We start from the raw sequence: 12978 nt of genomic DNA, 5'->3' as shown, positions 1-12978 counted from the left end.
TTTTTTTTATCACTTTGGGGACTCCTAAAGAGAGCCCTCTGCTTTTGCTATCTTCAGGCTACATGTCTCCTATCTTACTAACTCTCACTTTGCATGGGGAGGCTCATTTCTTTTTAACATGGGCCTTGTGTTGATTTTTTTGTGTAGTTTATGGTGGTTTAATCTGCAGTCACTTATTGTGATTTCTCATTGGTTTTTTTCTTTTCTTTTCATTTCTTTTTAAACTCTTATCTTCTGTCCTAGTAATGACTCTTAAACAAAAGGGAAAGGGTTAAGTAAATAGGGTTAAGTGACTTGCCCAGGGTCACACAGCTTGGCAGTTTTTAAGGTCAGATTTGAACCCCAGTCCTCCTGACTCCAGGCCTAGTACTCTGTCCCTTGAGTCTCCTAGCTACCCTCTCTGACCCTTTTTTTTTTTTCTCATTGGTTTTTCTTGATCTTTTTTTAGCCTGATACAAACTTCAGGATTTTGGAGGGGTTGATTAGGGAATTAGGCAGACAGCTTTCAGTACAGGAAACCACCTTAGCTGGAAGTCTTTTGTTGCCCTTTTTTGTCAGAAGTTCTGTACCCAGCAGATACTAAGATGGTTGCAGGAAGATGCGTCAAAAAAGAATCTGGCAAATGGTCATATGAGAGAGCATACAACTAGAAACCATCAATACATATTTATTAAATGTCTACCATTTTAGTTATTGTATTACTTATAAGAGCTGGAGGTAAAATGACAAAAAATCAAACACAAATAAACTAAGTATCTTGGTGCTATAATAAATATTTGAGAACTGAGGTTTGATATGCCAGTAGAACCCTAGTTTCCTATTATCAGCTTCTCTAGTCCTTAGTAATACAATCATAGGTGTACATTTCCAGGGCATGAAGACAATTAGAGGAAAATTGGGACTCAATTATTTATCCTCTCCCTTTCTGTTCATCTCCATCCCATTCTGTTCAGCGAAAGATTGATAAGGAATTAGATAATCTAGGAAGTCTGATGGGCAAATGGAACTGCTTAATGTGGGTGTGGGTGTGGGTATGGTTACCAACAAATTGTTTTCATGCTTATAATAGTAAAGAATTCATGAAGTGAGAGAAATTCAAGAGAAGTGATTGAAAGACTAAAAAACAAAATTAACATGAACAAAATAAGGGAGGGGAGGGTGAGAGAGAGACAGAGAGTGTGACAGAACATTGTGAAAGTATTTTATACTGTTTGAATTATACCCTGGCTATAAAGTCCTAAGATTTAAAATGCAAGACACTGGTGTCAGGAATTTAGTATAAATTTATTATACTTTTTTTAAGAGTGTGTTTATACTCTTAGTTTGGAATTTGTTTATTTTCTCATTCCAAAATAATCACTGGGTTACTAACTCATTCAATCAAGACAAAGCAATCTTGTTTGAGATTCATATTTTAATTTGATAGGATATTGGCCCAAAAGTACTTTGACCCTAAATACTATAGAGACTAAAAAAAAAAATCAAAGCTATAATTCTTACATCCTAAACTATGCTGTACTTTAATTTGGCGGGGGGAGGTAGTGTATCTTTTTTTTTTTTTTTAAAGAAGCATGTAGAGGGGACAACTAGGTGACTCAGTGGATTGAGAACCAGGCCTAGGTTCAAATCTGGCCTCATATACTTCCCAGCTGTGTGACCCTGGGCAAGTCACTTAACTCCCATTGCTTAGCCCTTACCATTCTTCTGCCTTGGAGTCAATACACAGTATTGATTCTAAGACGGAAGGTAAGGGTTTTTTAAAGAATAAAAAATAAAGAAGCATGTAGAGCTGTTTAAGTTCACATTACAGTATATTGTATTACAGGAGGTCCCTCTTGTGTTTGTGTACTAAATTACAGATTTTAAAATACTCAAATACTATGTTCAGTTATTCCTGAATCCAGATCTGAGTCACTCTATAACCAGTAGTTTCCATATAAGCTGCTGGAACTACCTTAAAAAGATATGTATACATCAATGAATTAGGGGAATTTATTGATAAATAAGGAAAGGAGAAAGGAAGGAAAGAAGGAAATACATATTTATCAAGTATTTTTTATGTCCTGTGTTCTCTAAGTGCTTTACAAAACATTATATCAAGGGTCGGCAACCTTTTTGGCTGTGAGAGCCATAAACACCACATTTTTTAAAATGTAATTTCATGAGAGCTGTACAGTGCTCACAGTGCGGCTCCTGTAACAGCGCCTGAAAAAAAATGGACTTTATGGCTCCTGCAGAAAGAGCCACATCTGGCCCTCAAGAAAGCCAGATATGGCTGGAGAGCCATACGTTGCCGACCCCTGCACTATATCATTTGTTCCTTACAACAGCCCTGGGAGGTTCATCTTCAGTCATTTTTCAGTCATGTCTGACTCTTTGTGACACTGTTTGGGGTTTTCTGGGCAAAAGTGTTTTACCACTTCCTTCTCCAACTCATTTTACAGATGAGGAAACAAGGGTAAGAGACTTGCCCAGGGTCACATAGCTAATAAGTGTCTGAGGCCAGATTTGAACTCAGGTAAATGTGTCTTACTGACTCCAGGCCTGGTGCTCTATCACTGTGCCACCTAGTTGCCTCTCCCTGGGAGGTTGGTGCCCATTTGACAGTTGAGGAAACTGAATCAGATAGGGCTTATATGAGTTGCTCTGTCACCTAGCTAGGAAGTGTCTAGCCAAATTTGAACTTAGTCTTCCTGACTCCAGGCCCAGAGCTCTATCCTGTGAGGCACCTAGCTGCCTTGGTAGATAGTTGGCAACTAAGACTTTGATCCCTGGAAACATCAAAAAGATGAAAATAAAGATTAGTAACTGCAATACTTTGCATGTATAGGCTTTGTCTGTTGCAAAATATTTCTATTTATTGACTTATTTTAAGATAATATGTAGTAATCATATGTAGGGCCTCCTCTTTTAAGGTGTAAAGTGTGATTTTTGTCCCCAAACACAGCTTTATTGCTGTGGAGTTATATAAGTCAGAGTTTTAGTATATATTAACTTTAAGCCAGAAACTTAAAGGTGAAATTATTTTTGTGCTAAAGTCTTTTAAAAATACTGTTATTTTCTGTTTTGACATTTTTAGATCGTAAACTCAGAGAGTGTCATAAACCAACCTGTTAGTTTGTCTTAAAAATCATGATATATGTACAAAAATATTATTGTGGCTCTTTTTTTTATAGTAGCAGAGAATGGAAAATAGAGGGATATTTATCAACAAGAATAGTCTAACTAGTTTTGGCATATGATTGTGATTGAACACTGTTGTGCTAGATGAAATGAAGAAGGGAGTGGTTTCAGAAAAAACTAGGAAGATTTACATGAACTGTTGAAAAGTGAATTGAAAAGAACTAGGAGAACAATTTCTACAGTAGCAAAAATAATGTAAAGATAATCAACTTTGAAATACTTAATAACTTAACAGCACAACAACCAACCGTAGTTTCAAAGGTTCTGTGATGAACTATGTTATCAACCTCCAAAAAGAGATGTAATGGATCCAGAGTATAGATTGAAGTAAATTTTCTTTTATTTTGTTATCTGTGGGGCAAGGAACATGACAATGTGAAACTTTTTATGCATGTCTATATAAATTTGAAATGAATTTTATTTTGTTGCCTTCTCAATGGATAGGGCAGGAAGAGGAGGGAAAATGTGAATTTGGAACTGAAAATAAAATAAAGTTGAATTTTTTTAAAAAGAAAGTCATGACAATGTGCATGGCTTAAAACAATGTCTTATTCATTTCTATGTAATTTTTTTGAGATGCTTGGGCTTTTTACTAAATAGTTAACATTAATAGTTTGAGTACAATATAGTATATATTACATATATACATGTGTGTATATGCTACATACATGGTTGTATATAATAATAACATTTAATGGTTAATATTTTCACTTAAGATTTTTTCTTAAACAATGCAACTATTATAATAGTTACTGAAAGTAATTTTTAAAGTTTATAGGTGAATTTATTCATTTTTATTTTTTTAGAATATACTACTTTGCAGAACATGATAAATGGACTACAGCAAGCCATTGAAAATCAATATGATTTGAAAGGTAAATTTTTTTAAGTTGGGCTTTAGTTAATTTCATCCAAGACATAGATGTGATTTATTTTAGAACCTCTTAAAAAGTGGAAATCCTGACCCCATTAACAGTAAGGGCCCTTTATTTGGCTTTTTTTTTAATCAACTCTTCAAAACCATGAATATTTTATATTTATAAACCTTTCTTAAATTGTTAATAAAATATTTTAAGAGGCTCCATGTTGGGTCAGACCAATGATCCATTCTTACTAGAATTCTCTCTTTTGAAAGTGGCATCAGAGGATATTTTAAGGTTGATTTTACCAGGTACTTTAATCAACTTCAAACAGTTAAAGGTATTTCTACTCTGAATATTCTTAGTTTCCTTTAATAAGCCTGTGTATTCTGAGGTAAAATGTTGGTGCATAGAGATTACATAATGGTGGTGATTGATATTGTCCCTATAAAATGGGTTTGGAGAGCTTTTTGATTTTAGGCTGAGATAATGTCTTATAAATGTAATTTCAAAAGCATTTGAGGCATACAATTGTCAATTGTCTGTGGCATACTCTGGAAACCTTAAAATTGGCCCTTCTTCTATATCTTTTTATGACAATTCCAATCAAATAGTCAGACCAGTCATGCTTACCTTTTTCTGATTCAGCGGCAGATAAGATATATGTGTCATGATGGCACTTGTCCATTTCAGCTTAAACAAATTTTTATACTTAAGCCATTGTTCTTACAAACACCTCCTAAATGTGTCATTACAAATTTCTTAAGGAAACAATTGGACAAGAAATTTATAAGACTATAAGATTTATCCTCTTTAAAGAAATACTTCCAATTATCTTTTCTTACCCATTCCTTTTCCTTTAAGTTCCCTTTTGAATTATGGTCAGAGCCAAAAGAATATACACAGCAACCTGAGAGCTCCTTGTCCAGAATTCAAAGACATGCATTCAATTTGGGATAAAATATATTATCCCAAGAGTATTAATGAATTAATGGAATTTTAAGGGCTACATTCCATGACTGGGTTAAATGGTTTCTTATGGTCTATCATTCTAGAATTTAAGTGAATCTAAATATTAAAGTTATCTCAATGTTTCTTGTAAAAAGTCATTCTGGTAGAGGTTCAAAGTAAAACCCTTCAATGCCATAAAGTTCTGAATTTATGTTAAACATCATTTTTATTTAAAGGAATATTTAAAAGGAAAGAATGTCAGATATTTCACAGATCTGTAAATAAATTCATGTGTAACCATTAGCTCACAATATGTAATAGTACCTGTCAAGAAAATATATTAATTGGTAATATAATTTTTATTACACTTCTCCAGTGTGTTAGGCAATGATTATGTCAAGGAACTGGCTGCATGGTATAGTAGAAAGTCTCCTCACCTAGAGTCAGAAAAGAACTGGTCCAAATCCTACATCCAGTACTTATAAAGTTGTCTAACATTGGACAACCAAGTCATTGACTTTTATTTCCATTTTCTCATCTGTAAAATGGAAATAATAACAACTAAAGCACCTTCTTTCACAAGCTTATTGAAAGGATCAAATACAATAATGTATGTAAAACACTCTCAAACTTTAAAATATGTGATCTCAAGGATTGATTTAGTTGACTTTTGGATGTGCCTTTCCTTGCTAATTGCTTCATGTAAATGGTTTATTAGGGAGGACAGTTCCAAGTAAAGGAGTACCTTTTTTCAGGTTAAGAATAAGTAGATGTTAGATTTTAAACTTTCTTGAGAAAGTAGCCCTACTCTTGCCATCTTAATTTCCCACCTATTTTCAGTGGAGGTTAATGGATTCTCTAGAGGACCGCATCTGTAACTGCTTCCCAAACTTTGGGCCTCTTTATTTATACTGGACATTCTCTTCCTCCTCTACATTCTGGCAGTAACATACGGAAAAGTGGTTGGGGTCTCTTGCCAAGGTACAGAACTATATTTTGGCAGTGCCTCTGCAATTTCACAGTATGAATGAAAAACTGAGTTTTTCATGTCTTCCTGAATGATTTCATGATGGAATTAATCAGATTTTCAAAAGAAAAAAAAAAAGAGTATAACTGCCAGGAGCCATGAAAGGTCTTGCTTTTGTTACTACTTGTCTAATCCTAGGATCATGTGGAACAATATACATGAACTATGTCTAATATGTTGAATCTGTATTATTATTGGAGCAAGAAAGCTGGAAAAAAGTTGACCAAAAACTTGAGGACCTTTTCTAATTTGTCATTAGTTACTTATCTGCTTCCTCTTGCCCTTTTATATCATCCTTCTTTCCTGGGTCTTCATTGTATCCCAGATTGTAGAAATCCTGATGCCTGAGGTTATATATTTTCTACAAAACAATGAAATTCACATATGTTCTTGTGCAGCTTCCAGCAGATACACTGCTCTCATTTTCTCACCTATTCTATATATGCATTCAAAGATAGGTAGGCAAGCAGGTAAATTAGAAAATAGATAGGGGGAAGCTGGGTGGCTCAATGGATTAAGAGCCAGGCCCAGAGACAGGAGGTCCTGGGTTCAAATATAGCCTCAGAAACTTCCTAGCTGTGTGACCCTGGGCAAGTCACATTATCCCCATGGCTTTAGCCCTTACCATCTTCTTCTGCCTTAGAACCAATACACACTACTGATTCTAAGATAGAAGATAAGGGTTAAAAAAATAGATAGACAGATGGACAAATGGACAGAGAGAGAGAGAGATGGATAGATGGATAGATGGATGGATAGAGAAAGAGAGAGAGAGAGAACCTCAGGAGCGAAGTTACTGCCCCAGGAGAGGTGAGCTAGCCTAGATCAGAAGAATAAAGTAGATTAAAGCTTCCATATAGAACAACATTGGGATCATCTTGAGAGTGACTACTGCACTTCCAGTTAAGATGAGATAAGGAGAGCCAATATCCTTCCCCCCCATTTCCACCAAAAAAAAAAAAAAGACAAATATGCAAAGAAAGCAAGAGAGAGCATTTGAGTGCTTATTATATGCCAAGCCTTGTGCTAAGTGTTGGGGATAAATATATACATGCAGGAAAGATAGTCCCTGCCCTCAAGGTGCTTATGTTCTAATGGGGGAAGACAGCACATAATGGAGAGCTGAAAAGGATGAGGATATGCAGTAGCAGTACCATTGGGAAATGGTGACTAGGAATTGACACAGAAGCCTAGACCTAGATAACTTAACGCAAAAAGTTGACTTATCAAAACGCAAGATATAGCATAAGAAAGCATATTGGGGCAACATTGGTACATATCACATTTTCCATGTAAATTATCCAACTTTGTGACAAATAAGGAAAATATTTCTCACAATACATTTAGTTTCCTTCTTGTTCAAAATCTCCAAAATTTACATCTAAATAACTTGTCCCAATGTTTATTAGTTGGAAGTTAACTGGTCCTTTGGCAAATGTCATTTACTAATCCTCTCCCATTCCTTACCTTGTAACCCATGGGCAGTTCCAGAGGATGAAAGGTTATTATGTCTAAAGACCCAAAACCTAGTGCTATTAATGTGATGTTAGCTAAGTCTCTTAATCCATCTTTGTCTCAGGTCTCTCATCTGTAAAATGAGGGGGTTGAATTCATCTACTTCTAAGATTCCTCCTTGACCTTATGTTCTATGGCCTTAGAAGGTCATCTAGTCTAACTCCCTCGTTTTACAAAGGAGAAAACAGACCCACAAAGGTTAAATGAGTTGTCCAGGTTCACACAGATTATTTAATAGAGTGACAGGACCAAGATTCAAACCTAAATCCTTTGATTCCATATCTTTTCCAATTAAGAATTATTCTTTAAAAATTGGGCCCTTCTGAAATTTATATGGGCTTTTATTTTTTTAAAGAAACTTAAATTCAACTGAAAATTACCATATTGTTGTAAACCCCTTCCTCCTAGGGTCATGAACTCTCTGCTCCTTGGAGCCAGCCCTAGGAACATGACCCAGAACCTAGGGTTACAAGTCTGGGTCAGAGAGACTTTGATTGGTTCCTGAGATGTGATAGACCAGCCCACAGTAATAGGAAGTAATGTAGGAAAAGGGGACTTTTTGGGTTGGAGTGTTTGGCTGGAGTTCTTCTCTGGAGGTTGGTGGCTCAGGTGGAAGACACTCTCATGGGCTGGTAGACTAGGAAATTTTTTTTTCTTTTCTTCTTTCTTTCTTAGACTATATTTATATTAAGATTTAATTGTTAAAAGCTACTATCATCCTCATGACTTAAGGGTTAATTATTTTATAAATGGTGACCACAACAATTTTTTATTAATATTATATTTCCAAACCAATCTCTAAATATTACATTTAGCCCATTACCTTTGGCATAATATTAATTTTTCAATATTACAAGGCTATAACATACTATAGCAATATATTATAACTTACTCTTATTTAATCACAACCCAATTAGAAATAATATTGGATATAACAGATGCTCTGATAAAATCCTTTACAATAATTTTTATCCTTCCTTTTAGTTATTATAACCTAGTATTTGGGGGATTATTTCAATTCACTATATTTTCTTTAAGAAAATCAAGAATTTTATTTCTAAATTCATTGGATTATGTTTCTGAACACCTTTTTAATTTTACTTTAATCATAGAACTATTTTTTTCTAAATTTGGTAACAATAAAATGCCCATTGTGATCAATAGAAATAACCTTAATTTAGAGAAAAGTATCATCATATTCTTCTCTATATGAAATTTGGTTTTTTTATTTAAGTCCTTAACTATTTGTTTCTTTGCTATGCTCTTGATTATTAATATTTTCCCCAATCATCTCTTTAAAGCTCCCTGTTTTTTTCAAATATTCATTATGAACATTGGGAAAAAAAACAACTAAAAAACATTTAAGCTGAGGAAACAAATCTAAGTTATATTAAATACACTCTAAGACTGACCAACAATTGTGTGTCATATACCAATGGTTGCATTCAGTGATTGGTTCTAGATCAATAAGAGTTTAATTTTTTGATCCCCTGACTGAGTTCAAGGAATTTCCAATGGTTATCTACATTAGCTGAGTTTGCACTTAATGTGCAATAAACAGACAACAAGATAACTTTATTGTGTGTGCTTGGCTACCATTGGAACTGTTTCCTCTGCAGAATCCCTTAAGCTGCTTCTGGAAATGCTAGGTTTTTCAAGCTCATCATTTGAGAAATGTTGTTCTTACATATGGGGAAAATGATCAACTCTAGGGATTCATTAGGAACTTTGGTGGATACTACTTAGAGATGTGGTCATCTTAAATCAACATAGCATTATCCAGGTAATCACATAGCACTCTTAAGAGCAAAGAAAACTCAAACTATCTTAGAGACCATAGATAGCACAAAATCCAAGCAACCAATTCATTGATAGTTAAGAAGGTGACCAAATAAATCCCAAGACAGCTTTGGTTCTAAGGTCAACAGAAAAACATCTAAATGATTTCTCTTCCTGCATTTATAAGTCAGAGAACTATAAATCACTTAGATAAAGACCAAGTGGGGATATACGGGGCAGAGCCAAGGTGACCGATTAACAGTAACCCATTTGAACTCTCTAAACATTCCCCTCCAAATAACTTTAAAATAATACTTCAAATCAAATTTTAGAGTGTGAGAGCCAATAAAGGATCAAGATGAGACATTTTTCTAGCCTAACAAAACTTAATAGATCAGAAGAAGTTTGTGATACAGTGGTGAATCCTGTCCAGAACTCACACCCAATAGTGGCAAAACAGCTATAGCAGCATTAGCTGTTTTTTTGGTTGCTGTCAGCCTAGAGACAGTAAGGAGTGGACAACTAGTCAGAGATTACAGAGGATGCTGCTGGCACTGTTGTCCATTCATAGTCCTGGATCACAATTCCAGGGTTCAGAAGAGTCTTAGGGTTGATCACAAAGGAGTAGGGCCTTTATTAGAGTTCCAGGCAAAGAGAGCATTAGGACTTATGGCCACAGGAGACTAGGGGGTCTTCCTCAATAAGGACAAGACAGCAGTACAGGAGAGCACCTTAGAAGCACCAAAAATTTGCAGACCCTCCCCCTCAGAAGAAGGTATGAAAAAGAAGCATGAAAAATAAGACTGGTAGAGGAAAAATTGGGGGAAAGAATGAGAGTGATGCCAGAAAATTATGAAAAGAGAATTGACAGTGTGGAAAAAGAAGCTCAAAAAAAAAATACTGAAGAAAATGACATTTTTAAAAACACAATTTACCTAATGGTAAAAGAGGCTCAAAAATTCACTGAAGAAAAGAACTCTTTTCAAAACAGAATGGAGAGGGGTGGGTACAGTTAAGTGGTTCAGTGGATTGAAGCCAGGCTTAGAGACAGGAAGTCTTGGGTTTAAATCTGGCCTCAGATACTTTCTCTCTGTGTGACTCTGGGCAAATCATTTAACCCCAGTTGCCTAGCACTTACTGCTTTTCTGCCTTGGAAGAAAATATGTATTTAATAAGAGTTTTTTTTTAATTTTTGATAAAAGAAATTGACCAAATGGAAAAAGAGGCATGAAATAATAATTTTTTAATAATATGCTCACTGAAGAAAATAATTCCTTAAAAACTAGAATTGGGCAAGTATACACTAATGACTCATTAAGACATCAAGAAATAGTCAAATAAAGTCAAAAGAATGAAAAAAAAAACAAAAGAAAACATGAACTTTCTCATTGGAAAGACAACTGCCTTGGAAAATAGATCAAGGAGAGATAATTTAAGAATTATTAGACTATCTGAAAACTATGATCAATGAAAGAGCCTAGACATTACATTTCAAGAAATTATCCATGAAAACTGCCCCAAAATCAAAGGATAAAATAGAAATTTAAAAGACTCTACCAATTACTTCCTGAAAGAGATTCCCAAATCAAAACTCTCAGGAATATTATAGTCACATTCCAGAGCTCTCACATCAAGGAGAAAATACTTCAAACAGGCAGAAACAATTTGAGTATCATGGAGCCACAGTTAGGATCACACAAGATTTAGTGGCTTTTATAATAGAGAAGTGAAAGGCTTGGAATATGATATGCTGGAAGGTAAGAGAGCTAGAGTAGCCAAGAAGAACCTACCCAGAAAAACTGAATATAATCCTCAGGGGAAAACATGTATATTTAATGAAAGAGAAAATTTTCATGTAATCTTGATGAAAAGACCAGAACTGAATAGGAAATTCATCATTCAAACACACTCAAGAAAAGCATAAAAAAGTAAACTTGAAAGAGTAATCATAAAGTTCTCAATAATATTAAACTGTTCACATTCCTACAAGAGAAGATGATACATGATATATAGTAATAAAGATAAAAATGTCATCATCATTAGGGCAGTTTAAATAAACAGAGGACATAGATATAAGTAGATTATATTGGAAGGATCTTCAAAACAAAGGGAGAGGTTCCGGGTTAAGATGGCGGCAGAGTAAGAAGCAGCTCTTAACCTCTCCTGACCAAAACACACAAAACTCCTCAAGGGGACATAAAAACAAGTCCAGACGAACGGAGGAACCCCACAACAGGGCACAGCGTGGAAGGTACATGGAATCGAGGCATTTCCATGCTATAAAGGGGTGAAACAGCTCTCACTAAATCGCGGGCTGAGCAACCACCTCACCCCCACCCCCTCCACACACACCACCTATAGCACCGAACCCAGCTAAAAAGAAATAGAGCAAGTTTGGGGCACCCATCGAGTCATTGGCAGCTCCGGGGCCTGTTCCTGAGAGCAGCAAGATTTGGAACCCCAAAAAGCCAAAGAATGCACCCGAAATCTGAGCGCGGGCTTAGGGCGCAGAGCGTGGGAGCAGAAGTCAGGCAGGCTCAGAGCTCAGGCTCCGAGGAGGCGTGGGTGGAGGCAGACACAGCCACTAGCTAAAGCTCTGAAAGCCTGAGTGGGGAACCAGCATGGACGGGTGTACGACTGTGGAAGCACCGCCCTGAGACTTGTAAAAAAACCTCCGGCAGAGGATAAAGCAAGGGGATCCACCAGGGGGCTTGACCGCGGACAGATCCTGAGCACAAGGATAAACCTGAGAAGCTGCTGGGCTAACGATGGCTACCCAGTCTCAGGAAGTTCAGAAGAGAAAGATTAACAACAAGAAAAAGAAGTCTTTAACACTTGACAACTTTTACACAGAGAAAATCCAGACAACCGAGCAAACAGAGGAGGAGAACAAACAAGCATCCGGACCCTCCTCAAATAAGGAAAACCCCTCACAAGCTATGGAAGAGTTCAAAACTGAGATTTTGAGGAAAATGGAAGAGATCTGGCAAGAAAATAACAGTTTAAAAGGTAGAATCTTGCAACTGGAAAGTGAGGCTCAAAAACCAAATGAACTGATAAGCAAATTGAACACCAGAAATGACCAGATTGAAAAGGAATACCAGAAGCTTATAGCCGAAAACCAGAAGATTATGGCCGAAAACCGAAAGATTATAGCTGAAAACCAGTCCCTAAAGGCTAGAATTGAGCAGCTAGAAGCTAATGATCTCTCAAGACAACAAGAACAAATAAAACAAAGTCAAAAGACTGAAAAAATAGAAGGAAACATGAAATATCTCAATGAGAGAGTGACAGACCAAGAAAACCGGTCTAAAAGAGACAATTTGAGAATAATTGGTCTTCCAGAAAAACCAGAAATTAATAGAAACCTGGACTCCATACTAACAGAAATAATTCAGCAAAATTGCCCTGAAGTCCTACAACAAGAGGGCAATATAGACATTGAAAGGATTCATAGAACACCTGCGACATTCGATTAAGAAAAGAAAACACCCAGAAATATAATCGCCAAATTCAAGAGTTTCCAAGCAAAGGAAAGAATCTTACAAGAAGCCAGAAAGAAACAATTGAAATATCAAGGAACACCAATCAGGATCACACAGGATCTGGCAGCCTCCACGCTAAAAGATCGCAAGGCTTGGAATACGATATTCAGAAAGGCAA

At 35.9% G+C, this 12978-nt stretch overlaps 1 protein-coding gene across 1 annotated transcript in view; it reads left to right on the top strand.

Moving 5' to 3' along the window:
- The window catches only part of CCDC152 (coiled-coil domain containing 152), a 68508-nt gene that overhangs the window by 14201 nt on the left and 41329 nt on the right, over positions 1 to 12978 (top strand). Inside the window, exon 3 of the mRNA XM_044664119.1 lies at positions 3990 to 4058. Coding sequence (XP_044520054.1) covers positions 3990 to 4058 — 69 coding nt within the window. The remainder of the gene's footprint in view (positions 1 to 3989; positions 4059 to 12978) is intronic.

This window comes from Gracilinanus agilis, chromosome 1 (assembly GCF_016433145.1).
Source record: "Gracilinanus agilis isolate LMUSP501 chromosome 1, AgileGrace, whole genome shotgun sequence".
Taxonomy (NCBI): Eukaryota; Metazoa; Chordata; class Mammalia; order Didelphimorphia; family Didelphidae; genus Gracilinanus; species Gracilinanus agilis.
Note: the sequence above shows the minus strand (reverse complement) of the source record. Positions and strands in the feature narration are given on the sequence as shown.